General features: G+C 40.2%; 1 protein-coding gene across 1 annotated transcript; it reads right to left on the bottom strand.

Moving 5' to 3' along the window:
• Nucleotides 1–170: 170 nt before the first annotated feature.
• On the bottom strand, nt 171–27,331 carry JCAD (junctional cadherin 5 associated). The gene is made up of 4 exons (XM_063303475.1): nt 27,123–27,331; nt 12,625–12,982; nt 5,040–8,644; nt 171–1,397 (listed from the first exon to the last, which is right to left on the bottom strand). The coding sequence occupies exons 2-4, from the start codon at nt 12,918–12,920 to the stop codon at nt 1,363–1,365; spliced, it is 3,936 nt and encodes a 1,311-aa protein (XP_063159545.1). The 5' UTR covers nt 12,921–12,982; nt 27,123–27,331; the 3' UTR covers nt 171–1,362.

Below are 27,331 nucleotides of genomic sequence, written 5' to 3' on the forward strand. Positions count from 1 at the left end.
ACCATCCCTTGCTACTACGTATGGATGCTACCAGAGTTTTCCCAAGAACTAAATGGTGATAAAGGACTCTTATCTCTATTAATGCGTAAATTTGTAGTACAAGGCTTTAGCAGTCGCACCATTGCACACAGAATTTACACACTTAAGGATTCAACATATTAAAGCACTCCTCCTATTTTTTGGTGGTTACGCTTGTGGGAAGTAATCAGTTGAACCACCATCAGCACCATCCTCATCTAAAAACACCAAGCAATAAGAAAATTAAGCCTGTCTAGGTTTAGGTACCTCCTTTATAAGAATATTTATATACACATAAACAAATATATTATAATACACAGCGTGGCAGTTGTGAATAGAAGATAATGTGGAATGTGCAGAAGATATGCAAATCTTCTTAGCAAGTTTCTCTGAAAAACTCACCTAGAAGTGGAGGAGGAAGAGAAAAAGATCTTACCAATGAAACAACTGGCAAACTGGTTACATTACAGAAAAATACATCACAAAAGTTCCTTGGCTTAAAAAAGGATGTGCTATAATAAACAAGCAGGTCTGTGGTATATAGAATTTTGAGCCCAAGCTACAAATAGAAAAAGGAAACAGAATGAACTACATAACAGTGAGGGCAGAACAGCAGCCAGAGTGGTGTTGGTCCTGGTTTGATTCGATCAGAGGACGGAGGCAGCAATATGGTCTGCCATATTCTGGATTCTCCTCATTCAATGGAGCCTTTGCCTGTATTGCCTTGACATGCGGGAAGGAAGACATTCCAATCAAAGCCCTCTCAGACCAAGTCCAAATTGATTTCACAGATGCTCACTCAGCATTCAGTGTTGTTGGCTGGCATCCCCTTGAACTGAAAAGGCAGTGGTGGTTCTCTTGTGGCCTGTTTTACGGCCAACACTCAACAAAGCTGAGAGTTCAGAGGTTTAGCTGTTTAGCTTAGAAATTCACATTCTTCCTTCAAAAATCATTTTCTTAATCTCATCTGTTTACATTTTACACAGAGAAATAAGCAAACCTTCCCCTGAGCCCCTCCCACCTTCATCCTGTTTACCATCCTGACTGAACACTATTCAATTCAGTTTAAAAATGACCAATCCATGCCAAGTAGAGGCATTAAGTCTTAATGCTTTGAAAAACAGATGCTTCCAGATTAAGAGATCTTTGCACACACACACGCAGTTTTCCATGCAGGCTCCAGAAAGCATACATTCTCCATAAAGACTTGTTTTCCTCCGCTAGCAGGTAAGATGCTTCACCAACACACTCTAAACATTGAGGCTTAAGGGTATTTCCGCATGGGGCAACTCAGAAAATGTCCCACAAAGCAAAGAAATCTCTTGACAGCCAGCTCTTTTGGTATTACACCCTTTCAACCCGGCTGGGATCATATGCATCTGTAAAATAGGAAGTGAGCACAATTATTAGTACTAATCATTCATAACAATTACGTCTGTGTAGGACTTTGATTATGGAGGAATCACATATTCAGGACTCATTCTTACAACTAGCCTGCATTAAAATCCCATTTGACTGATACTTCCCATGGTCTAAAGTAGCTCAACCTAAGGAAAGTAAATGCTGCAACAGCCATAGGCCTTGATCCTGGATTTATCAGACCACAATAGCTCCCCATTTTTTTCAAGATCTACTAGGATATTCAATTTGTAATTTTTAGCAGGCCTGATCTCAGAATAGCAAAAGAAATGCCATTAGTGGCACCATCCTAGAGAAGTGAAGACTCACACTGACTATCTCTTGTACATATGGAGGGTGCTTCTACTATGTTCATACTTTTTAATTATGCTATTGATCCCAGATGGTCAGATGATAATTTTTGTGGATAAAAGTGGCAAGTTTTGGAGGTGCACAAGGGTCAGGCACATAAGTACATCTTTAACTCCTGAGTTTGCTCATTAGGGGCTACTGCGTTGAGCTTAGCTTGACTCCTGACCACACAGAGAAATGCTCACCATTTATTTAATGGAAGAGGGTGTTTTCTTAATAAATATGTAACTAATTTCTATCAAGTTGTCTTGTCAGTTGGCACCAAAATGCAGCTGAATGTACAGCAAGAAATAAGACCATGAGCATTTGGTTGTGTGCCTGTGTGGTCAATTCCTTCCTTACCTCAGTAAATAATAAGAGCTTCACAAGGAGAAACTTTGCCTATAAAGATACCCAAATTCAGTCAGTGTTTGCAAACTGAGTTTCAGTAGACAAATCTGAAATATTTAAGGAGAAGCAGGCTGACTCTTTTAAGCACATTCTACCTGCTAATGCAGAAAGTCAATAGTTAATAAAGAGCTACCACATCTGAATTGTCAACAAAGCAGTCTTGTGTGCTGAACAGTCCAGCCTGAAATGCCTTTTTGAAAAGGAAAACTTTTTTTTATGACAAGAGAAACATGTCACTAGGAAAACTCCCTGAAATAACTGCTCTATGTAAGCAGTCTTGTACAATTTGGCTAACAGAGGGAAATTATTCTTCTCACCAGAGAATATGATACCCGCAGAATACTGCCTATGACTCTGCTGCATAAAGAGAAAGGGCACTCGCTACGGCAAGAACTGGTGAGTTCTTCTGGCATTTTCTCTCTAAAAAATGTCATCGTGCATAAACTATAGATTCCCCATGAAGTAAAGATGGATGAATGAGTCAACTTTGGTCTCTTATTTTTCCAATTTTATGTTGGGTTCATCTCTTTGGAAAAGAAAGATACAAAATTGCATTCATTTTCCTGTAAATGTCCTATACTATACACAAGCTGTTTTTATTTTTACTAATGTAGATGACTTTGTGTGTACATTTACCCAATACCACATTTTGGTATGCATTGGTAGACAAAAATATAGCTGATTCTTTTTCAGCTGGGTAGAGATACTACTCATCTATGCTGATCCAAGAGTATGATATACAAAATAGGAAGACAGTTGTCTCTTTTCTCTGCCTTTCTGGAGGGAAAACAGAGTCACTCAGTATCTACTGAGTGGGACTGGGAAGGAATTCTTGTTAAATTCCAACAGATAAAGGGGTGGAAGATGCAAAGTAGGGAAGAGATAATGTCTTCTTTAGCATGTTGGTTGGTGTACGTGACCTGGCTGATCTGAAGCTATGATCACAGAGCATTGTTTTCTTGCTACAGCACACAGATTCTTTGCCTGAAATGAGGGAAGAATTCTCTCCCTGGCACTGATCCATTCAATATTTTGTGATTCATTGTCTTACCTATCCATAGGATTGCATAAATATTTAAACAGCAAGGTCAGTGTTTTGAAGAACATTTAATAAATGTGGTTTCTAGGACCACACATGGATAAGAGGAGGACCATTTCTTGAAATCCAGAAATCTTTGCAGTATTTATCTTGCCCTAGACAGATCTAGTGGATTTGTAACGCAACATGTGTACCAAATGTCCCAATGATATCCCCATGGGCATTTCAAGTACACTAGTTTTAAGTCAGGGATGGGAGCCCTTAAGTGTCATTAGAAACACAGCCAATTTCCAAGAATGATATAGCTATAGTCCAACATCATTGGATGGACTCAATTCCTGTGATTTAGATTATCCATCCTTTCTTATGCTTATATATCCTATTTTTATTAGACAGCTATTGAGAGCAGGAAAAAAAAATTAAAACCACAAAAACTGATACTGAAGCATTTTGTTTACTCGAAGTAAATATATGCTTTTATTCAACTACTAAGAAATGTCAGTAAAGAACTGTTACTTATCATTTGCCTGCTGATAAGGGTAGCAGAATGGAAAAGCACTTGAAGGATCTGGAGAATTCTTAAAACAATACACTGTGTAAATAGGCATAATCTCCACATTGTGGCTTTTCTGGAAGCCGACTGCCTCATTCTAAAATTATAGCTACTTTTATAGTTACCTTAGAAGTCACTCCCTAAAAATATGTCTTTGAAACAGGGGCACCATTGGGGAAGAGACGAAGAGTCACCCCATATTTTAGATCACATCTGATTCTTTACCTAACAGACTGTTAAGAGGTAGGAAAATTAATTAAAATACATGTCATTAAAACATTCTGTTTTGGGCATGCCTTTGAAGCTTGCTCCCCGTCTTCCCCTCTCTTGTTACTGGAATCTCTCAGCTTTGTTCAAACTCCAAATGGAATATCTGTTCAACAGACAGCAAAGTTTTCTAAGGCCGTCCTCCCCAATTTTGTCTGTGAGGAATGTTAAGATTCTACCTCCCATCATCTCTATGGTGTTTAGTCATCTCACTAGGAATGATAGATCAGATTAAAATAATTCTTCAGTGAAGGCTACATGTTATGTGTTATATACTAAATAAATAAAAGAACTAGGATAAATTAACTGTTTCCTGTCCTCAAAAGTAGTACGGAACCACTGATGGAATAGCCAATATGAAGTACACAATAGTAAGAAGAGACAGCATTATGCTGATCCATTTGGAACTACTGAAAGAACCTTCAACTTTCTTGCCACCTGCACAATTCACACCAGGGGAGTTTGGAGGCAACTGACGAGTCTGTAGAAACATGAAAGTGGAGAACCTGGTTTTTATGAAATCTCACATTCAGCAGCAAGTGGGGCAACTGTTTTTACTTTGAATGAAGCACCAGATGATGTGACCCAAACATTTCTTCCAACCATAATGGATGAACAGTGCAGGCAAAACTAGGAAGATACTTTTAATGCAGATAGTTTAAAAATGTAAGATTGAGCTTATGGGAAGGAAGATAGCAAATTCCATCAGGATTACAGCATCTTCCACTCCAGGGTAGTTATAATGGTATATACCTGTTAAAAAGAAAGAAAAGAAAAAGGCCCAAACCCAAAACAGCTGGTTTATCTGGTAGGGTACCTGTCTCAACCACTGACCCTCTCCTCTTCTGTTTGCTTGCCAGAAATTAAATTGCAGCGGCAGAATTGAGACCTAAGACTGAAACAGGAAATTACAATTTCCTTTTAAGACCCTTCTGGGAAAGTACATATGCATCCCCCAACAACACACTGACCATACAAGCCCTGGAGAAATTTGTATCTTACCTAAGCAAAACAAATCTCTTCCCGTTTTCTTCGTGTTCCTATTGTCTAAAAGTCCATTTTCAGCCAGTGAGATTATGCGCTTAGAAACGGAACTGCCATGGGAGAGTTTGCGGGGAAATTCACTGAGGCCAAACGAGGCATCATTTCCTCTCTCTTCTGGTCCCTTGGGTTGTTTATCCTCATCTCCGCCCTCACCTGATTCGGCATTCTTTATACTTAGACGTCTCATGCGAGAAACCGAATCAACTTCTTTCATCCTTACCAAACGATCCATGGCAGCTCGGCTTGAAGGAGAGGCAAGTTTACCTTGCAAGGTCTCAATCACCTTTGAAGTGCTTCTAGCTCTCTTTTCTACATTCAATGGAAGTGATTTTCTTTTGGCAAATGGAAGCACAACAGACTCAAGAGGGTGTGCGTGGTCTTCTTGGTGTCTGCCAAGGTCATGATGCTGCTGAAAACATTGTTCAGCTGTCAACATTTCTTCACCAGAACTCTGGTCTTTAACAGATCCTAAAGAGATGTTCTCTCCAATGAAGGACCTTTTTGACAAGCCACATTTTTGCTTTCCTTTGTAAGAAGTCACATTTGTTTCCATTTCCCCCCCAAGCACCTTTTCATTTGATGAGTCAAGGCTCTGTGGCATGTTGTCAGGGTGAGAGTATTCATCAGGAAGTGTTTCATTATCAGCTATTAGGGATTCCACAGCTACCTCTATGCCCAGGATCCTAGCTGCTCTTGCCTGAAGCGATTCATTTGGTGGAATCTCTGTGCAAGGATCAAGAGTGCCAGTGCCTTCACCATCATCAAGCCCAACAGATCTCAAATCTGGTTCAGAGTGTCCTTGATTCCTATTTGTTAAAGATAATTGCACTACAGATTCTGTTTCCAAAGCAAGGATGTTCCTGCCTGCTGTATTTTTCAGCTTATCAAAGTCTACTACATTGTCCTTATAGTTTTCAACATTTGCTTCCCTAAAATAGATGTTGTTGAATGGATTATAGCGATTTTCACTGTCCAAGTGACCTGATACGTTTGGTTTGACTGGATGCAGACTAACAGCCCGTTTAATAACCCTTCTCCCACCTTCCTGTTTTTTTTGTTTTGGAGCAACATATCCATTTTCTGCCTTAACTTGTTTATCCATTTCTCTTTCCTGTGATCTAACATGCATGTGGTCACTAAATACAACCCTTGTATCTGAGCTTTTAGAAGCACTTACACTTTCAGATTTGCTTTTATCCATTCCCTGTTTAAACACAGAAGTGGCCGATGTTACATTTAGTGACTGTGCACTGGATCTATGGTCCTGGCTTAGTTCATCAGCTCTACACGTTCCTTTCTCTGTTCTCCCTTCCTTCTCTTCCTCTTCTCTTTCTTGCTTTTTCTCATTCTCTGTACCATCTTCATTATTTTCTTCTTGTTCTTGAAGCTCCTTATTAAAACTTTCTAGTTCACTTATTATATCCCAAGGACGTCGGCTAACAGGTTTCAAGAGAAACTGCCCAAAGAGCTCTTTACTACTACAAGGTGAGTTCCTTTCTTCCTTATGGGCAAAACTGAGTTCCCTTTCCCGCCCAGGAAGGGCTGTGCAAGAAGCACAAAACACATTCTGGCCTGCCTTTGAGTTAAGTACTACAGTTCTGGAACACTCAGTTTTGTTGGGCTTATCAAGATACTCCTGACCTTTCACAGGGGAAGTAACTTGTCTACATTTTCCATCATCAGCAGGTAAAATACTCAAGGTTGGTTCTATAGTAGATGCCCTGTATCTTAACAAGTGGCCAGTGGTCAGTGTGTTTGATTTCCTAGGCTGCGAGCCATGGAGAAGCTGCTGAATTTTTGGTTCTTCCATGAAACTAGTCTGTGTTTGCTGGTCCTTGTACTGATCACCTGGCCATGAGCCAGAGTACTGAAGTTCCCTGTGCTTTGCAGGCTGCTTGAATCTGAGATCATTAATTTGTTTGAACTCTGGTCTCCACAACTCTTGTTTTTGTAACTCACTCTTGTTGGTCATGTTTCCTGTAAGGGCCTGGAGCTCCAAATCAGTGGAAGACGTACTTAGGAAACTTTGTTCCTGCAGAACCCCACTGGCATCAAATCCATTCTTCTCACTGGCTCCCTGTGTCACATTGTTATTCCTATCAGTATCTGGCATGTTCAGTTCAGATTGAACTGGGATGGATACCAAGCAAAATATAGTTTCATGTGTTTTTTTCTTTGAACTCTTTTTGCCCTGGATCTCAGTTCCAGGTTCAAAGGTTTTCACTTTAGTCAGAGTCTCACAGGAGAGTTCCGTACGTGGGCTTTGAGCAGATGGCCTGCCTTTTGGGTATTCACAGTTCAGATCATTGCCTGCGTCATAAGAGTCTCTTTGGGTAGACAAGGCACAACTGTCCTGATCTACACTGGATTCTACCAACCATCTGCTGCTATATACAGAGCTACCAGAGGTCTGGTTGCATTGTATAGCAGTATTTATTGAGTCTGGTACATCCAAAAATGAATTATTGAACTCCTGTTCCACAGAACTCTTATGGAAAACATTAGAGTTGATCCTATTTGCATCCCCAACTTTGTCATCCTTCTGAAGGTCAGCTGGATGTGTTATTTTAATATGCCGTATTCGAGGATCATCAAAAGGAATATACTGAACAGAAGACAGATAGCTTTCCCCATGTTTCAGATGTCTTTTACTGTTATACAGAATCTGCTCATTCTTATAGTGCTCATCTCCTGTTTGAAATTGATTAATAGAAGGCTGGGAACTAATAAAAATCCTCTGCTCTGGAACCTGCATATCATTATTAAAGCACATATCGTCAGGCACTTCTGTGGGCACATGTTGATTCACACTTTGCTGACCAGGGGATTTATAACATGGAGGAGGTATGTACAAAGGGGGTTCTAAACTAGAGTCCTGAATTGGCTCATTAACTTTAGTCAAGTGGCAAGTGGCTTTGTCTTTTTGCTGATCATCCTGCAGTGAATTGGTTTCCAGGGTCCCCCTGGTCTGTTGATGAAATTCATATGAAGGAGGCTTCAGGGGTCTGCCATACTTGGGCCTAGGTAAAGGAACGAAGTGGGCTGCTGGTTCAGAGGGTTTCAAAGTTTCCAGGGCCAACCCAGGGGATTTATGGTGCTTACTGTTGATTAAGGAAGACATTTCAGCACAGTTAAGACTCTCTGGTGAAAGAACTCTTGGGAAAGACTGTGATTTACTCTTAACATGGGAAGTAGCAATGTCTCGTCTTACTGAATACATATCCTGAAGCAGCCTTTCTTTATCTGTGTCAGGCACAAGTCCTCCAAATGCAGTTGGTTGGTTCCAGCTCTCTGTCTTTAAACTTTGCCATCTGAGGTCACCAGGAGATTTCCAGGTCTCCTGTGTGTTAGTTCTCACATTCTCTAATCCTCCTCCGAACTCCCACTGACTTTCTTGATCATGCCCAAACAAGGCACAGGGTGCAGCCATTCCTTTGGTTTCAGAGTCTACTCTGTCAGGATAACCTAATAAACTAAAATCTTGGCCTTGTCTTCTCCAGGAGGCAAGATCTTTATCTGTCTTGGAGTACGAAGACCAACTTAACTGTGATTGGTCATAAAGCCTGCAAAAGAAAGGAAATACCAGTGAAGAGATTTTTTTTAAAAATGCTTGCTTTTCTCCAGATCTAAGTTAGTAAAGAATCTGAACCATCCAGAAGCATGAGGCACTAAGCTTATTTTCCTCACATTTCTGAAAAACAGAACTTTCTGCAACAAACCACAGAAGAGTTCAGGTTGTACCTATATCTCGTTATCAGTACACCTCTCTTCAGTATAATATATATGTGGTAGAAAACTGTATGTAACATTCTGTTGCATATGCAGACCAAGAAAATTTTCAGATATGATTTCTTAAAATTAGTAGAGTTAGAATTGTGAACCTGCAACAGATTTTACAACAGAAATTCTTTTTAACCATAGACATTCTTTTTTTCAGGACAGCCTGCCAGCCAGCTAATTTCATCCTCCTTCACAATCCTGTAAACTGTCCATCAGGGACATGCAAACATATCCAATCTTTAAGCAGTGGCAGAGACTGCTACCTAATTGAAGGTGCACATTAATAAAAGATCAGAATAGTTTAGCAAAAGAAAAATGGAACTGCTTGAGAAGGAACACATCTATGGGATGTCAAAATTGGGGCTAGAACCTGGGCAATCGCATTCCCTGAACTATAATGGTATTCAGCATTTTTCAGTGTATGCAGTTAAATTGTCAGTCATTCTTCATTAGCTTGACCTTTCAATGGCCCCTGAGAAAATAGTAGTTCTTTTCTCCCTCTTTGTAGATATCTGTAACAGGAGTTTGAATCAATGCAGGAAATCAACAGAACCAAAATCTCAGATACCAAGAAAGAAATGTTTTATAAACTAGAATTCTTCCCCTCACTTCTGAGTATATGCTAACAAGCAAGCTAATACTATATTTACCTAGAAGGAAGATGACCCTGAATTTAAGACAATCCCACCTCCAAAAAGGAAAATAAGAGACAAAGAAACAACCAACCAACCCAAATCCACCTTTATCTTCCCTATGTTGTTTTCCTAGCTTTGCCAATTCTTGCTGAAATCAGTGTCATCCCTCTCCAACACATACGTGTGCGTGTCTGTCTGTCTGTCTATCAGAAGTCATACTTTACAGAAAAGAAAGAAAATGTGAAACAGGGCTAGGAAAAAGTCCCTGCGTGTGTGTACCTATGTCTGTGGGTGTATAACTAATACAAATACTGATCCCCATGTGCATGTATCAAAAGTTCTTTTTACGTACAAAATACACATTCCCCTTCCTCCTTCAAGCAGAAAGGAAGAAACAAATAAATGATTAAATTTACGAGATAAACTGCTAATCATCTAAGTTAGCCAAACATTTCAGCAGGGATAGCTGCAGCCATTTATATTTTGCAGTCTCTCTGCAAAAGTCTTACAACATAAGACAAAAGTTTTAAAAATGAGTTTTTTCCAGAACTGTGAGCAGCTACTTTTTCTAAATTGAGTTGATTTTGCATGAACTATTTTTCACATTAAAAAAACATACACTGAAAAATTGCATTGAAAGCAAGAAGAGAGAGGTCAGTGCTAATCTTTCTGATTCTGACTGAGAGCAACCTGTATTTTCCACATTGGTCTTTTAAAATAAAGATGAGCCACAACTTTGTGATTAGTTGATAAGAAGCTGCAACAGCACAATCACATGTTTCTCCAAATGTGCAATCTTTCGTGTCTAATTTGTTTCAGTTCAAAAATGCATTTGTGACTAGCTGACAAGTGGGGAGCTGCAACAACACCTTTTGCCAAGTAATGACAAGGCCGCCCCCACCCCCAGCCTGAAGCTGGCTTAAGGAGGGCCTCCAGGAGTGGCCTCATCTTTGCTTTAGTGAAATTCAGTTTCAGACTCCCTGGTTTAAATAACATCATGTAGATTTGTATTTCAAAATGTCTCTGGAACACTTTTTCTTCTCTTCTGCTAAGTCTACTTTACTTTTTATATTTCCAAAACAGTCTTCCCCCTTCCAACAATAAACAACCTACTAAATTTAACTGATGAATCACGCAGATTAAAAATATAATAAATTGATAGATTAAATGGTTTGGAAATTAGCTGCAATACTGGTCCCCAATTCTATGTTCTTGACCAACAACTTATTTATTGCACTACTACTTATCTTGTTTTCCTATACCATGACCCTCCCAGTCATTTCACCCATCTAGGAAATGATTTGGCCAGATTTGCTAAAATCTAACGAAGCTGCTGAGGTTTAACAGTGTCAAGTATCTTATGCTCTATAAGGCCAGGCTCTGTAAGGCACAGCCTTCTAATGCCTGATTAATTAGCATTCACGTTAAATCTGTTGTTCACCTGAAAAGTTTGCTCTCTCTAAATATTAGTACTACCAGTCCATAAAAAGCCATCACTAGAAAAACTTGATCAGTGTTCAGTTTCTGATGTCATAAGAACAAAGCCTTTTTCCTACAAAAGGATTTCAGCATCAAATACAGTATTTTAACCTTGCTATCTTTTATTCATTTATTTATTGATGCTCAAGGTAGACAATAATAAAAAGTAGAAATGGTCTAAAATTTAGACTTAAAAGCATAATTAAAACATCAACACCACCCAAATTTCAATTTAGCAGCCAGTCACAACCTGATTTTACATTATTTATTTATTTTACAAATAAACAAATATGTTTTTGCTTGTTTAAGGATATTTAACACCATCCTAATTCACAAAGAAAAGATTTGTTCCTTGCTGTCTCTAGGCAGGAGTTACGCTCCTGTAAATCCTAAATCTCCAGGAATGGTGCTAAGATAATTATATGGCAGCCCTTGCAATATGGTAGTCCTCGTTTAGCAACTACAATGGGACTGGCAGCTGCATTGCTAAGCGATGCGGTCACTAAGTGGGAAATCATGTGACTGTGATTGTGTTTTCCTTTTCCCCACTCCCCCACCCTTTGGAATGCTCACCTGGGCACTGGGATAATTAACAAGAAGAGAATTAATGCTTGTACTGTATTGACATTCATTGAAAAAGGGATTACAAGAGAGTAAGCAGGCACACAATGGGAAATACATATCAAAAGCAACGTGCTGGCACCAGCAGCCACAAGTACACTACACAAACAACCTAGTTTATTCCCCATTGTGCACCTGCTTACTCTCTTGTAATCCGTTCCTCTCCAATCGCTCCACACTACAAGGAGGGGAGGGAGAAAAAAACAGGTCAGGCACAAGAGCGATTGCCTAACGAGATTGCTTGGTTAGGCAATCTCTCCACTGTGTGAGGGCGGGGGAAGAAAAAAAAAACAAGTCAGGCACAGGACTTGTAACCTTTTGTACTGGCAAACATGTGACTGAAAGAGAGACGCTGTGAAGGTTGTAAATGCACACCTTGGTTGCAAAGCTATTTTTTCAGCACCATTGTAACTTCAAATGGTCACTGCACAAGGCAGTCAGTAAGCATGGTCTACCTGTACTTTCTTCTGATTCTGTAAAAGGCAAGAATACTCACCAATTCTGAGAAGCTATTTTAGAAATTCTTGAAGCCTTTGTTTTTCATATTTTAATTAACACAACATACAAAGCAAAATGGCCAGGACATACTGCATTTTTTGTAAAAGCTGCAGACTGTAGTCCAAATAGGATTACAAACAGAACGATGTTAAAATACTGCAAAGGTGGTTGCATTTTGTCCTTTACAGAGTTATTTGAAGGTATCTGGAGAACTGACTGGTCCAAGTCCAAATACAGATGTAAAACCATAACAGCAAAACTCCTTTAAGTTGCTTATTAACCTCACCTAGACTATCGACATTAAAGACATAGGAACACAGATCACTTGGTCACACTTTTTCTCGCTGGGATAAATGTAGTGCATTCAACATGAAAAATGCAATTAGTTACAAAATTCTTTTATTCTGTTTTTTGCAACTACACATATTATTTCCCCTTATGATGCTTTCAACAAAGTTAAGTCTGTTGGGGTCAGAACTTGGACATTGTTTGGAAAACAGCTGAGCAAATCCAGAAAAAAAATTACTCACCCTCCTTGCAAAGCATGCACATTGGCTAGACCTGAGAAGTCTTTATGGTTGGCATTCAATTGCCTCCCTTGGATGACATGATTATTTTCATTGACATTTTGATAGCTCCTTGCTATGCTCTTCTTGCTATTGGGGTAGGTTCCAGGATGGTTTGGGAATCCATTCAGAGTAGCCTGACCAGACTGCCTAGCTATATCTTCATGCTGAAATCCATCACTTCGATTTTCAGACAAACTGGTAGGATTTTTAGATAGCTTGTATCCATGAGAAATCAGAAGGTCTTCTACGCTGAACATACTGCGGTGACTTTATTTACCTCATCATCTCTGGTGGGAGTCCTCGTGAACTGGGCCCATCACTGAAAAAGAAGGCAAAGAACTTCATGAGTAGAGAAGTACTCAGTCCAACCTAGACAACGATCAGAGATCTCTTTCAATATTCTTTGTAAAATAATTAAACCTAAGCATCTGGTTTAGAAGTTTAATTGGATTGTTTCAATATGCGCATGGGTAGGTTGCTTGTCATATACACATAATGAATTTAGGCTGAGAATCAATAACTGGCCAACTAAAACCAGGACGCAATTTTAAGCCAATTGACTTTTGAAAAGATATATAGGAGTAAAGAGGTATAGTTCTCTTCAATGGCCTTCAACTTGAATAAGGCCTTAAACTTGAATATGGTTCACCATAAAAGCAGGAATCCTGAAGTACATCTGAAAGGCCAAAGGCTGGCAGTGGTGCACATGTATAACCCAATGTCAACCATATTAAATACCTTTCCTATCACAACTGCTTGGAAAGCTCATACATCCATTATGTGCCTTCTGCCATCAAAGGTGGCCCAAATTACTTGTTTCTCACTGCGCTGCTTCTCTTCACCCTCTCCCAACCCAAACCATTTGAAACAACCCATTACTGACTACAAAACAATCAGGACTGCAGAAATGAGAGAAGTTATTGACCCCAAACTTGGTACACCGTTATTCAATAAGGTTTACCTGCGAAATTTATTTATTGAGATATGGTTTATTGGTATGATAATCTTAGGTTTGAAAAGGATTGTTCTCATCATGACATCCATGTGGATCTTTAAGGTGGATGAGCTAGGCTTAAGTTCCAAACAGACCAGGAATCATATTAGCAGCAAATGCAGCACAGAGTATAGAGGAGTCCATTTCATATAGTGGGGAGAAACAGAATTGGCCCTATTTTAAACTACTTTAAAACAGATGGGGAAGTCCAGGATGGAAATTATTTTTCCATCCTGAATTGTTTTTCAACCATGAACACCTGGAACTGGGCAAGGACTATGCAAGAAGAGAAAGTGGGACAGCTGGTTTCCAGAACAATTCACTCTCAAAATAGAGGATCCATATGGCAGCTGTAAAACAGCAGAATAGCCGCTGATGGGTCACAGGTGCAAGGAAGAACTGTGCTTTTCCTGGTGCTGTATGAACTCCAGGTACTGGTGGAGCATACAGCATCCATTTCCTGGCTAATAACACACCAGTGTCTGAGCAAAAATAGTACACAAGGCTGTCTTGACTGTTTCCTTTTTTTAAGTGGCTTTGGCTATGGAAGTGAATAGACAAAAGTGCAAAGCAACCAAAGCGGTCCCCAGATTTTGTTCATACCCTTCAAGAAACAGATAGCCTTTCTTTCCCTAGCCGAGAATGTGTAAAGCATCCCTTCTTGACTTTGGTACCCCAATATCAAATAGACTTGCTGGCTGGAGATGATGGATATGTGTTAATTTAACCCAGAGGACACCAAGCTGGGGAAGGCTGATATATGCAAAAGTTTTTGGAATGCACAAACAATTCTAAGGTAGTTTGTGTATTATAATGAGAGCAGGAAGCAACCTCTATCTTCAAAGTTACCACATACTTCTTACACAATAAGACTTATGGAAAAAATAGTTACCATACCTGACAGGGCAAAACACAGACCAATATTGCAGTATAACCCAAACTAGTCACAGGACTAGTATAGTGCAGCTGCTCACTGTTCGTTTACTCTCTGTATTTATATACTGCTCAATAGCCAAAATTCTCTCTGCACTTCATAACAGTTGAAATCAGAAAAAACATGAGTATAATAAAACAGTGTAAAATAATGTACTTGTTTTGCTTGCTCCCCATTCAGTTTCTATATTTAAAAACAGCTTTTACAAAAAATTATTTCTACTTCTCAGCAAAAAGAACGTTTTCCCAGAATTTTGTACAACCTAGGAAAAATGGGGAGCATACAAAACTGTCAGTAAAGACAGACATTTCCCACTACGGCTAAGAGATGGACCAGAGAGTGCATAACTTTCAAAACACCTACCACCAGAACAACAGAGGTTGAGCATGCAGACTCCTAATTTGATGCAACAGATTTTTTTTTTAAAGGATGGAAAACCATGTGTCTTCCTGGAGCAGCTTTGTTTTGCTTGCCAATGAGGTCACAGATTTCAGAGATTTCGCTTCCTCAGGATGCTGGCTATCTTCCCAGAGTTTCCGATCTGTGAGGGTTCAGCCACAGCAGTGTTATGAAAACCTAAGCTAGGCCCTCTTTGGCCACCTGTATTTGCACTGGCCATAATCTCCTAAGGGTGCTTGCTCACACAGTCCTTGCCATAGAGAGAGAAAGCAGTGAGATCACTCTCTCTTAATGGATCTTGTCTTTGGTCTTTCTCATGCAACAGATTGTACATAACACTCTGAATATTTGCTAGAGTGGAAGTCCATTTCACATAGTGGCGAGAAACTGAATAAACAAACAATCAACATACACTATAAATTATTGGTTTTTGAAGAGCAGTAACCGTAAAGGGTTGGACATTTTCCTATCCAGCCTTCCCAACACAGGGTTGGAGATGGAGCAGCAATCAGCATCAAGCCCATAGGCACAGAAGGAGAGGGTGCAATCCTCCTCCCAAATCATGTTTTGCTTTTCTATTATGATCAGTCAATGGCCACAGTGACCCATCCCTTAGTTACATATAAATTGGACAACTGCAATTTATCTATTTGCTACCATCTTTGTTGAGTCTTTGGAAACCTCAGTTGAACGCAGAATGCAGCAGCAAGAATGTTCAATGGGGCTGACAGGAAGAACCACCTTACACTGACCCTGAAATAGTTACCAGTTTGTTCTGGACACAGTTCAAAATACTTGTGATGACTTCTGAAGTCCTAAAAGACTTAGGTCTAGGATACCTTATGGACTGATTCCTTCCTGTCACATCCCCTGCCCATACCATCCCTGTATCTGATGGAAAGGCTCTTCTCTATGTCTTTGCTTGGGCATAGCACAATCCATAAAGACACAGGAAGGACATTCACCCTCCCTTGGGGGGGACATCCTCTCTGGGAATCTTTTACAAACTGGTTTGCATCTTCCTATTTAGGAAGGCATTAATTCCACAGGCCTTCCTTTCAACCATTCTACTCTATCCGCCTCCGTTTTTTGTATATTTTTTTCTTTAATCATGTTTGTCTTGGTTTCACTTTTTAAAAATGATTTGAATTCATGTATTGGCTCTAATGTTCTTAGCCATGCTTAGTGGTGGATTATAAATTTTTTACATTTCCCCTTTTAAAAACAGATCTATAAGTTGAGAGACTCAGCATCATGTGTATTTCAGCCATATCAACCATCAGTCTCTGGTCTATAAACCCAAATGCATCTATAGTGCACAGCCCTCAAATAATATTACATTTATTTCTTGTTAGATTTATATCCTGTCTTCACTCTAGAACCTCAAGGTAGGCATATATAATATTTCCTCATCCATTTCCCCCCCCACAGTAATAACTGAGATTCACTGAGCTGAGAGACAGCAACTGGCTCAAACTTACCTTGAGGCTTCTATAGCGTTAGGGGAGCCAAACACGGAATACCTTAAGCAGAGGCCACTCTGATTTTCAGCTCACAGTTCTCTCCCCTGCCACTCCCATATGTGAGCTATTATTTTCACAACTATTTCAGTTCAATGATGTTTCCACTCAGAATGATTACCTGACCACCTCTCTGTGTGCTCTAAATCCTCTCCCATGTTTCTACTTCTACGGCTGCGATGGCCTGGAAGATCATCCTTACTTGCCCCTTCCTGCTTATCTTCATTAAAATCTCAGCATCCTGCAAAAAAAAAAAAAAAAAAGGTTGACAAGCACAGAACAGAAACCCACCTCCCTTCCAGATACAATTAAAGATTTTTAAAAAACAAAATACTTAGTCCAACTATATCAGATTTAAAAGTTCAAAAAACAAAAACAAAAGAAGTGATCAGCATCAAAATATAATTTCTTCATTTTTAATGATGCTGACTGTTGGAGGACTGCATCCCGACAAATGGAAACAAGCCAAAACGCGGGAAGAGGGAGATGAAGGAATTCTAGTGCAGTATTCACTGGCATTCCATACAGAAGTTGTTACAGGCTTCTCAAGTACTTGGCAGGGCAGAGTGCGCGTTTCCTCAAAGCCCATTCCTCTTTTCACACGTTTTCCGCTGCACATAAAAATGAATGTTAATCAGAACCCTCAAAATGAATGCACTAAACCAGCTACGCTGTTCTTTCCTATCAATTAGGGCAGACACCTATTTTCTCTTAAACAGCATTAAGAGACAGATTTGGAAGAAACATCAGAGGACCTTAAGTGAAAGTGTAAAGAATTTGGTGAAGCAAGCAATTAAAAGAAAAACTCAAAAGCAACCATGGTAGGATCTGTTCTGAGACAATGGTATAAAGGAGAATTTAATCACTTCCTTCCCTGCTACTTGCCCTTAAACTACTAATAGCAGATGGAGTAGGGAACTCTTAGCAGAATCCATTTGTAAGAACCAAACAAGAACAGTGCTAAATGAACTTCTCCGGACATAACATTAAATGCAATTCAGATTCAGTGCCTGAGATTGCCTGTATTAAGAAATTACAAATTAGCACCAAATTTGCCATGGTGGAGCCTATATTTGACTGTGGCATGGGAGACATAATTAGTTTGATTGATTTTGGGCTCACTTTTTAAAGTCAGACCCCCGATATAACAAACCACTTCTACAAAGCATCCTTCCAAAAACTTCCCAGTTCTGTTGGAATTAAAATCCTGTACCTCCCCATATACTGCTGACTAAACTGGCTGCCGGATTAGTTTGTATCTGACTTGTTTGGAGGGAATCAAGTTAGGAAAATCAGCTGAAAACTGTTAAATGGGCATTCAAACTGCAAAGTTATCTCTAGCTAGTACCAGTCTCAAACAAGATCATATGGAGTTTGAATGATAAGTGACAGCACCTGGGTCCCAAGAATAAAAGGCTAGGGGCTGACTGTGGAACAGATCACAAATTGCTCATATGCAAATCCAGAAGAACAAAGCCAACCAGATTCCAGATACCATCTTGAAAATTTAACTACCATTTTCACGAAGAATATCAGGAATTGTTTTGAAGTCCTGAAACTCACTGACAGAGAACCAGAAGAACTGTGGAATGAATTCAAGGTGTTAAGGATGAATGTGAAAAGAGACTGCCAAAGACCAAAAAACAAAAGTAAGCAATCAGAACAAACACTGGAAATTGGCAAGAAAAGAAAAGAAGTCAAAGCCAAGAAAGATAGAGATCTCAGGAAGAACTTAACAAAGAATTTCAGAAAACTATTAGAAGAGACAAGAAGCAGTACTACAAGAGCATCTGTAAAGACACCGAGGATGAAAAAAGACACAGAATAACAAGGAAAGACATCCAAAAACACTGAGCTGAGAAGAAGTTCCAATTTTGAACTGGTATGCTAAAAGACACCAGTGGACTGATACTGTAGAAACTGATTCAAAGACTATCAAAGATGAAAGGAGTATATTGAAATTCTGCACAGTAGAGCTGTCAACATTCTAGATATCTTAGAAGGTATTTCCTACTTACAAGAACCTCCAGTACTAGAAGATGAAGTTAGTTCAACACTCCAATCATTACCAAGCTGAAATTGGTAATATGAAGAACCAGTAAACGTCCTAACCAAACTATGCCAGCAAATCTGGAGAATGACATAGTGATCGCTAGATTGGAAGAGGTCAGTCTAAATACCAATACTAAAGAACAGAGACTTAACAAAGTGTACAAACTATCACACATACCCTTAATTTCACATGCTAGCAAAATAATGCCTAGGATTATCCAATGCAGATAGAGCTATACATGGAAAGGGAGATGCCAGATGCTCAAATGGTTTTACAAAAATCTGAAGAACAAAAGACATTATTGTTGATGCGATAAGGTACTTGAGAAAGCCAAAGAATACCAAAAAGAAATCAATACATGCTTCATTCCTAGTAGAACGGCCTTTGATTGAGTCAACCATGTCAAGCTGCAAATGTCCTTAGGAAAATGGGAATCCCAGAACATCTCATTGTTCTTATGTAAACCTCTACATAGGACAGGAAGCAATAGTCCAGACAGAACATGATGAAACAGACTGGCTCCAGGCTGGCAAAGCAGTGAGACAAGGCTGTATAGTTTCTCCTTATTTACTCAATATACAGTATATGCTGAATATACATTAAGGGAATTTGGATTGGAAGACTAGGAATGCGGTTTTAAAACTGGAAGAAGAAATATCAATAGTCTGTGCTATGGTGATGGCACTACTCTGATAGCTGAAAATGCAAATGATCTGGAAACTCTAGTGATGAAAGTCAAGGACAATGAAAAAATGGGAATAACCAAACTAATGACAAAAGGTAGAACAAGCACTCTTAGAACTGGCATGAAGGTACTGAAGTCATGGGTAGCTTCTGCCTTTTAGGGTCAACTATCAACAGTAAAGGAACCAGCAGTCAAGAAATATACCACATACTAGTATTTGGTAGGATAGTAATGAAGATCTTGGAAAAGATATTCAGATGCCATGCCATGTCTACTTCTATAAAGATCAGAATCATGCAGACAATCATGCATCCTGTGACACTCTACAGAAGATAAAGTTGTACTTTGAAGAAGGTTAGAAAGAGTAAGGCTCCTGAGAATACCATAGATAGCCAAACATAGATTATAGAACAAATCAATCCAAGTTCCCACTCAAGGCACAAATTACCACACTCAAATCATATGCTGAACACATGTGAAGACCTAGCTCTTTTGAGAAGTCTATAATGTGGGAAAGGTGGAAAGAAAGAGAACAACCAGCACCAAATGGATGGACTCAGATACTGATGGATACACTGTTGGAAGACTTGAAGGTCCAGGTTGGGGAATATGATCACTAAAAGTCAACACCTACATGATGACATATAATCAACAATCAACTTTAAAAACTTATGTTTTCTTTTCTTCCACCTACCCACTTCTTTTTTCTCCATGTGTCATTACTTTTAGCTTATACATCTGAGAGCATGATCTGTCATAGCACTGATGCTTGTAAGCTGGTTTAAGAGCCCTTTTGCCTTATAAAAGAGGGGTAAAAATGCATAGTTTTTTTAAAAAGAGGAAACTTTACATGACTCAATCCATATAAAATCCTAGATTTCAAAGAGACTTTTGAAATCATCTAATTCAACCCCTGCTCAATGCAGAACATTTACTTCTTTATGATCCGAGTCCAGTAAGACTCCAAGAACTGATGAACCATTGCTTGAATGCAATCACAGCACTGATAAAGGCTAATAAACTGAAGATGGCCTGACACAAATATTTTGCGTAGATGATTTCTGAAGGAGTCAAAAATCAAAATGCACAATTATGCTAAGACACCTAGAGGTTCTGGAGGTACAGCTCTTAGTGAATAACAGAGCTCAGAAGAAGAAAAAAGTTACAATGCAGCCAGGACTGAATGCTGTGCCATAATATTCCCCTCCATCAAACAGATACAGACAGACATTCTGGTTGGGGTGCCAGTACTGTTAACCCTTGGGCAGCATCTCATACTGAGCTGCTCAACTTCAGAAACTGTCATCCTATTAAAAAAAAAATACTCTGACCCAAAACGGAGCTCACATTTATGCAGGTAGCTATCTTAACCATCCAGAAACATTATTTGCACCGTGAACTCATCTTAATTAAGCTTTCTGCAGAGATCAGATGCTTTTCCCTTTGTAGAACACAAAGGCTTGTTTGCTTCCCCTCCCTCTGCAATCAGAAGAGCAGAGCCTGATTATTAATCTTCAGAACAATACATCATTGTAATCCATCAGAAGGGGAAAAGATAAGGTGGCAATCCTCAAATCGTTCAGCCCCATTAGATAGGCCAAAGTAAGCAGAAAATGGTTGGCTACGTAGAGACAGTATTCCTACAATTCTTCTAGGAATACCAAATTATTGCTTCCTCATCCCACACACACTTCTATCAATGGTAGCATGCCACAGGACAACTGTATGCAAATCAAGGGGTTAAGAGGCTAACATGCAATTCCCATCCACTCTAGGCAGTGTAGAACAGACCACCCCATAAGCAAAACACAGATGATCTCATCAGAAAATAAAAGAGCTTTGAACCTCATTGCTTTGTGGTTGACATATGCTTTGCAGATTACAGGTTCAGTCTCAGGATTTACAATCAAAGATTTTGGAGGCGGTTTGAGGCAAGGTGGAGTGGGGGCAGTAACCTACTGCCAGAAAGAGAAGACAATGCTGGTTTAGGTAGAACAGCAATCCAACTCAGTATAAAGGCAGGCTTGTGAGATGTGTAACTTCATGCAAAACCATTTTAGGACAGTTCTAACGTGCAATAGTAGCAGACTGTGGGCAAAAAACAAAACATGGGGATTAATAATTACTAGTAAGGCATCATGCAAACACAGGTACAATTTCCTTACTAGTGATTTATAGCATTTTCTGGTGTCATCCAACCTTCCTTATGCCTCTATAGATGTCAGCCCTTCGTGGTTGTCCAAATCGGAAACAGACTCCACAATAAGACTAGAATGTACTTTATTGAATTAGGCTATAGTAAAGAATCTTGCAAGTCTACCTGTGTTTTCCCTTCCATCTTATACCCCAGCGAGGCAGGGAGGAGCTGGTCTGAGCTTCTTCCTAATACTTTCTCTTTTCCCAGGGCTGAAGGCACACTTCTGCCCATTTTGCTTTTGTAACCATTTCCAAATATTTTCAACAAGGTCATCTTCATGACTCCCTACACCAGCAGCAACGAACACAGGCTTTATACCCCTATAACAGTGGCTAAGTGGCCCCAGAACTTGGTATAAAACACATGGGCAGAAATTACCTCTCTTTCTTGCCACAACAACTCAAGGGTTAGCTGTGATGACATCTGTCTTCAAATTTTCTGAAAGATTTAATCTCATGCAAAAAAAGACTTTGGCTTTACTACCAAATTCTCAGGATGCTTCAGAATTTTAGGAGGTGGTATTTTGAATTGAATGTTGGAAAGTGGTGGAGAATACTGGAAATGTCTTTTCCACCACAGATCTCTTGATCATTTTGCATCCTTCTCCATGGCAGGTTACGCTTCTTGATCTGGAAAAGCCCCCCAATGTTATCTTCCCTTGGGATTTAATTGAAAGGGTAGAAGGGAGTTAGAAAGGCTGAAGAAAAACAAAAGCCACAATATAGACATACACCTTAGCCACTCCGTAACTGCAAGAACCCCACACCAGAGTCATGAGATTTGAATTCAAGGTGACAGTTTTTAGCCACTACATGAAAATTTCACCAGAATTTTCATTTCCTTTTTAAAAAATGCAAACATCATTTCTTTCCCATCAGACTGAGTAACAATGGTTTAAAAAAAAAAAAAGACACTTCTGCCACTTCAGTAGGCGTCATCATGGCAAGCACCCATGATTAGACTCCCTTAATTAGATACACTAGTAACAAACTATCAGTGGCAAGGATAGCTTAGGGCACAAGTAACATTATAATTTCCACTGTTAAATTAAAAGCATATTCCAAATTTTTAGAAATATAATAAACTAGCAACAATAATGATTCATATTGTCATTCCTTTATCACTGAATATTGTTTACATAATGTGTGTGAACCCAGTGGACATGAGACCTTCCATAACATGGCTGAACAAAGGAAAGAGTCACTTGAATTGAGCTTCACTACTGATCACAACTTACTGATGTACTTTCTCTGCCCATAATGCAGAAGTAATTTGCATCCTTCAGGGGTATTTTTTTGTCTTCCCAGTCTTGCCTACAGCCCTTTTCAAGATCAGCTAGGTCAGCCTTAAGATTGATAAATGCAGGATATTAGTGACCAACCAGCTGTTGTTCCCAGAAATGTATAAATAATACTTAGGAATGCTCTAAGGCACACTCATGGGATGCTAGTGGCAGCTGTATTTAATCCTAAAAAGGCACTGTTATTTTAATGGCAATCCAGAAATGAGACTCTGCAAGTTCATTTATGTACTGTATTAAATAAAAGACTGTGGTATAGTCCTGCTGGGACTATGCCACACAGAATTCAAAGAAGAGGGAAATTGCACATCTGTATTACTCTCCTTGAGCAAGACTCTCACCACAGTTTAAGGAAAACTAAGGAAATAAGGCAGAAGGAACTTAAACCAGGTCCTTCCCTGACATTCTAGATTTAAGACAATTAAGAATCGTAAGATTCTTATCATTACTCCAAAGCAGAAGAGTCAAAATTGTACTATATTATCACAGCACTTAGCAGATATACCAAGGTCCTATCATCCAAAAAAGATTACAACCTTTTTCTCTGTTCACATGAAAACAGAGCCACTGCCTTTTTTTGAGGCTGCAGTGGATTCTGCTCCATGGTAATTAGTGGGAAGGGTGTCCTATTTTGATTTTCCTGAGCCAAATTATCTTGGGTTGGCCCTGGCATGAATGCACTCTTAAGATGGGTTGTTAAAGAGTAGTGAAAAACAAGATTTGTTTCTGCTTTTGACTATCCACCCAGATCTTCTGACCACATATACTGATCAAAGGAATCAAATCTTTCATTAAACCCTTTGATCTTAGGATTACAATGTTTTAAAACTCTACCAACATTTGCTTGAATCTGTAGTTTTATCTGATTTTTTTAATTGAGTGCCTTCATATTTCCTTCCTATCCATTATAAAGGTTATCTAAAATAGACAATTTTATGCTCAGAAATCCAGAGAATGAGAGACCAGAAGTTCCTTGTAGTCACCAACAACCATGTAATTCAACAGATTTACAATCCCTAGTTTAGGACAAAGCTTTAACTGTAGGGATACACCAGCAGCAAGACTGTAGTTTGGGGAATTGAATATGCTGAATATCTCTTTAAGTTTGAGCCCTAATTTCCATTTACAAATACTAGCAGTGTTGCCTGCCTGTGGTTAACAACATTTTGAAAACACAACGATAAAATCCAACCTTTGATAAAGCGTTGATAATGCAGGGTATCAATACACTAAATTCAAGATCAGCAATGAGATCAGCACAAGGTGAGGGAAGAGGGCAGACTGTATGCATACTTTGGAGTAATCTTCCCCAGATGGGTAAACTCTAAGTGCCAAGTCGGGTTGCCCAGGTTGGATAGATATGCTTCAGAGACTTAAAAAACCATAGCATGCAGTTTTTAGCTCCAAAGAAGGCAAGGTATCAGCCTTCCAAATTATATGAAAGTTATGCTCCCCCAGTTACCTGCTGCACAAGGGCTGGCTATGATCATTCACCAATCAAGGATGATGCTCTTGTTGATTTTGAATGTTTTAGTCTAAGTCTTAGCTGCAGCACTGCATGGTTTACCCGAGGTCCAAACTTTTATTTAATCTCCCTCCCACACAGAATATAATTACCTAAATATAATTATTCAGAAACCAAACATTTCCACTTCTATAAGGGCAAGAGAACCAGAAAGAAAAATAACTACCAGGGCTATGCATATCTTCCTTTGGAATGTGCAGGAGTGTGTATGAAGTACCTCTTTCTGAACTACTAAAGCAGCTGTGTCTTTTGCCAGACTTGCAGCTGCTCTAATGAGCCAGAAAAGAGATGCTTTACATCTGCTCCCACGTGTTCCAAAACGCCACTTCTGAAAGACATATGCTGCTCTATTAAGCATTCCTTTCCCCCCAGGTGAGTGGAAGCAGGAATCCATATTTACTTTCCTCAGTTACTGAAAAGGATCTGGGTACATCAAGCATCTTGAAGCAACAGAACTGACTACACCGTAGCCTGTGATGGCAGCATTTAATTGATGTGCTTTCATCACCACTACACTTCCAAGCTTCCACAAGATCTCTTTTTATCCGGCACATTTTACAGAGTTGGTCTTGATCTTTAACTCTCCTGTTAGGAACCTGTCCAGCCAGGAAGCTCTTTAGGAGAGCCCCTTTTGAAGATGCTCCTGCCCTTGGAGGCTCCTTTTTGTGGCAAATGAAAAGCTCTGTCTCCTGCATTACTTAGGAAACACATTCCTTTGGTAGTTGCAATAGCCCCACCCCAGTCTCAGCCTTTAGAAATATCTGAGAAGAGGCATCTCATCAGTCCTACTTTTAATTACTTCAACGCTAATTTAAAGCTTTAACTTTTTAGATTTTTTTAAAATTTGTTAGTTGCCTTGAGGACCAGTCAGAGTAGAAAGGTGGGATATAAATAAATACTTTGTTTTATTTATTAATACAAAAGCCATGTGTATAAATGTCCTCTGTTAGCCCACCTGCCAGCAAGAGGATTGGCAGAACCAGAAAAAAGGGCTTTTAGTGGATGGCGGTTCTTACAACCCCCAGGATGGGCACGAGCTAATGTCTAATAGCTAACATCAGCTCTTCTAGTGGAGAATCAATGACAAGCCTAGATCGTGGTCCCAGGTGAAAAGCAGCCTCAGTACTTCTGTATTTCAATTAAAATGATAATGTCTCCTTCAAGTTGTGCTCAACTCTTCATGACACATCAGCATTGTCTTCTTGGCAACAATACAGAAGTGGTTTGCTAATGCCTTTTTCATGGATTTTTTTTTTCACTTTTCAGCCTAGCCTAGAACCTGGAGATTTCTGGATTCTGAAGACTTTTATTATTATTATTTTTGCACTAGCTGTAGGCTTCACAGCTCTGATGGGTGCAAGATCTTTTCTGTCATGTAAGATGCCACTTATGGGAAGGGGACTCAGGATCTATAAAGCCATATTACCTTGGTATTACATATAAATACCAGTTATAAGTGTCCACTCCCAAAATTGGCACCCAGATTTTTCCCTGTCCCTAAAGCTGGCCTTTATTCCCAGGAATTCCCTAGCTATACACAGGAACTCTGCTAGTGGCTAAAACAATAGACTAACAATGGGTAGTATCAGGTTCAAATCTCCACCAGCTACTGTTATTATTTACTATTATTTGTTAAAAGGATGTCTGGTGAAGGCTTTAAAGAATAAAAGGAGCATAGCACATCATTCCCAAAGATGTTTCAAGTTTCTTTAAAAAAAAATCACAGAAATCAGATTTACCAAATTATGGACAAAGCACTAAAAATACAACCCAAGAAACAGAGTATCAAGCAATCAATATCAACTTCCCTTTAAGAGAAGAAAGCTATAGCTCTTCCTTTTTAAAAAGATCCTTGGAGATTTTCCGGAGCTCTCCCCACCTAGCAGGGCTGCTGGGAGGATAAAACGAAGCGGGATACGTGCAGCGCAGAGTTCAGTGAGGAACCAGGTAGAACATAAAGAAAAATCTAATATTTACGTTCATGTCTTCTCCCCCAACACACACGCCCTTTCGTGCACTCCACAGCTGTGTTCGCATGACACAGGTACCCATGATTAACTTGGTTTACCAAATTAGCCAGTTCTACGGGTCTGTATGTCCCTGCCTAAGCTAACTCACTCCACGGACTAACTTAGCGCGCGCACCCCGTTGAACCAAACTCTGGTTGACTAGTTAATGGCTCGGCCATTGCCGAGACTGGAGTATAAATACTCCTGGCTGCTTCCTAAAGTTTCAGTCCCGTCCGACAGACGTACCCCTTGGCTCATCCAACGCCAGACAGACGGAAAAGGAGCTGCTTCGAGCGGAGGAAACACCCTCTCCAAATTGCGGTGCTCTCTCCAAACCTGCGAGGTATTCGGAAACCCCGCGCCGTCAGCCCAGCTCTCTCGATTCCGCCGAGAAGCAAAACGGCTCCCGAAGAGGAGGACGGGCAGGAAAGTTACATTCCCCCCTTCCCGAAAATAGTTTTCCCTGACGAGACGGTCAACCGCCTCTGCCGCGAAATCTGGCGCCCAAATTTGTAAATTAAGGAACGGGGAGACGGGAGAGGGTACGGGGAGAAGGGAGAGACCCCCGGCAGCCACAAGCCAAACTCGGGACGCACGTGCGGCTAGCAGCCGCACCCTCTCCCGGATCTCAGGGAAAGAAGAAACAGAATAGGGAGGCTCCAGGAGCGCGGCCGAAAACTTCGGAAGAGGCCAGGCTCGAATCGTTGGCAGTTGAGCAACAGCGAGGCTAGTTTGCAAATGGGGCGGGTGGGGGGGAGAGAGCGAGAAGTGTCTCCGGGGGGCTTACAACCCAGCAAATCGCAAGAAGCGTCAGGAGTCCCCCGCGCGCGCCTGGCGACTTACGTGCTGGGCTGCTGCAGCGGCCGCCCGCCATCGTCATCTCGAGCTCGGGAGTCTGGCGAGGAAGCCTCTCCGCCCCGCGCGCCCGGTGGAGGGAGAGAGCCGGAGGTGCCTGCGCGTCGCTCTCCTCTCCCGCGCTGCGCCGACTTTGAAGTGAGAAAGCGGCTCGCGCGCTGGGCAAGGTTTCAAAGGCTCCCCCTCCCTGCCTGAGC

The sequence above is a fragment of the Candoia aspera genome, chromosome 4, assembly GCF_035149785.1.
Source record: "Candoia aspera isolate rCanAsp1 chromosome 4, rCanAsp1.hap2, whole genome shotgun sequence".
Lineage (NCBI taxonomy): Eukaryota > Metazoa > Chordata > Lepidosauria > Squamata > Boidae > Candoia > Candoia aspera.

Coding starts and splice junctions, on each gene's coding strand:
- JCAD (XM_063303475.1), bottom strand. CDS start 12,920: ATGTTCAGCGTAGAAGACCTTCTGATTTCTCATGGATACAAGCTATCT. Junction 8,645..12,624: donor GTGCATGCTTTGCAAGGAGG/GTGAGTAATTTT, acceptor TTTCTTTTGCAG/GCTTTATGACCAATCACAGT. Junction 1,398..5,039: donor AAGAGATTTGTTTTGCTTAG/GTAAGATACAAA, acceptor CCTATTTTACAG/ATGCATATGATCCCAGCCGG.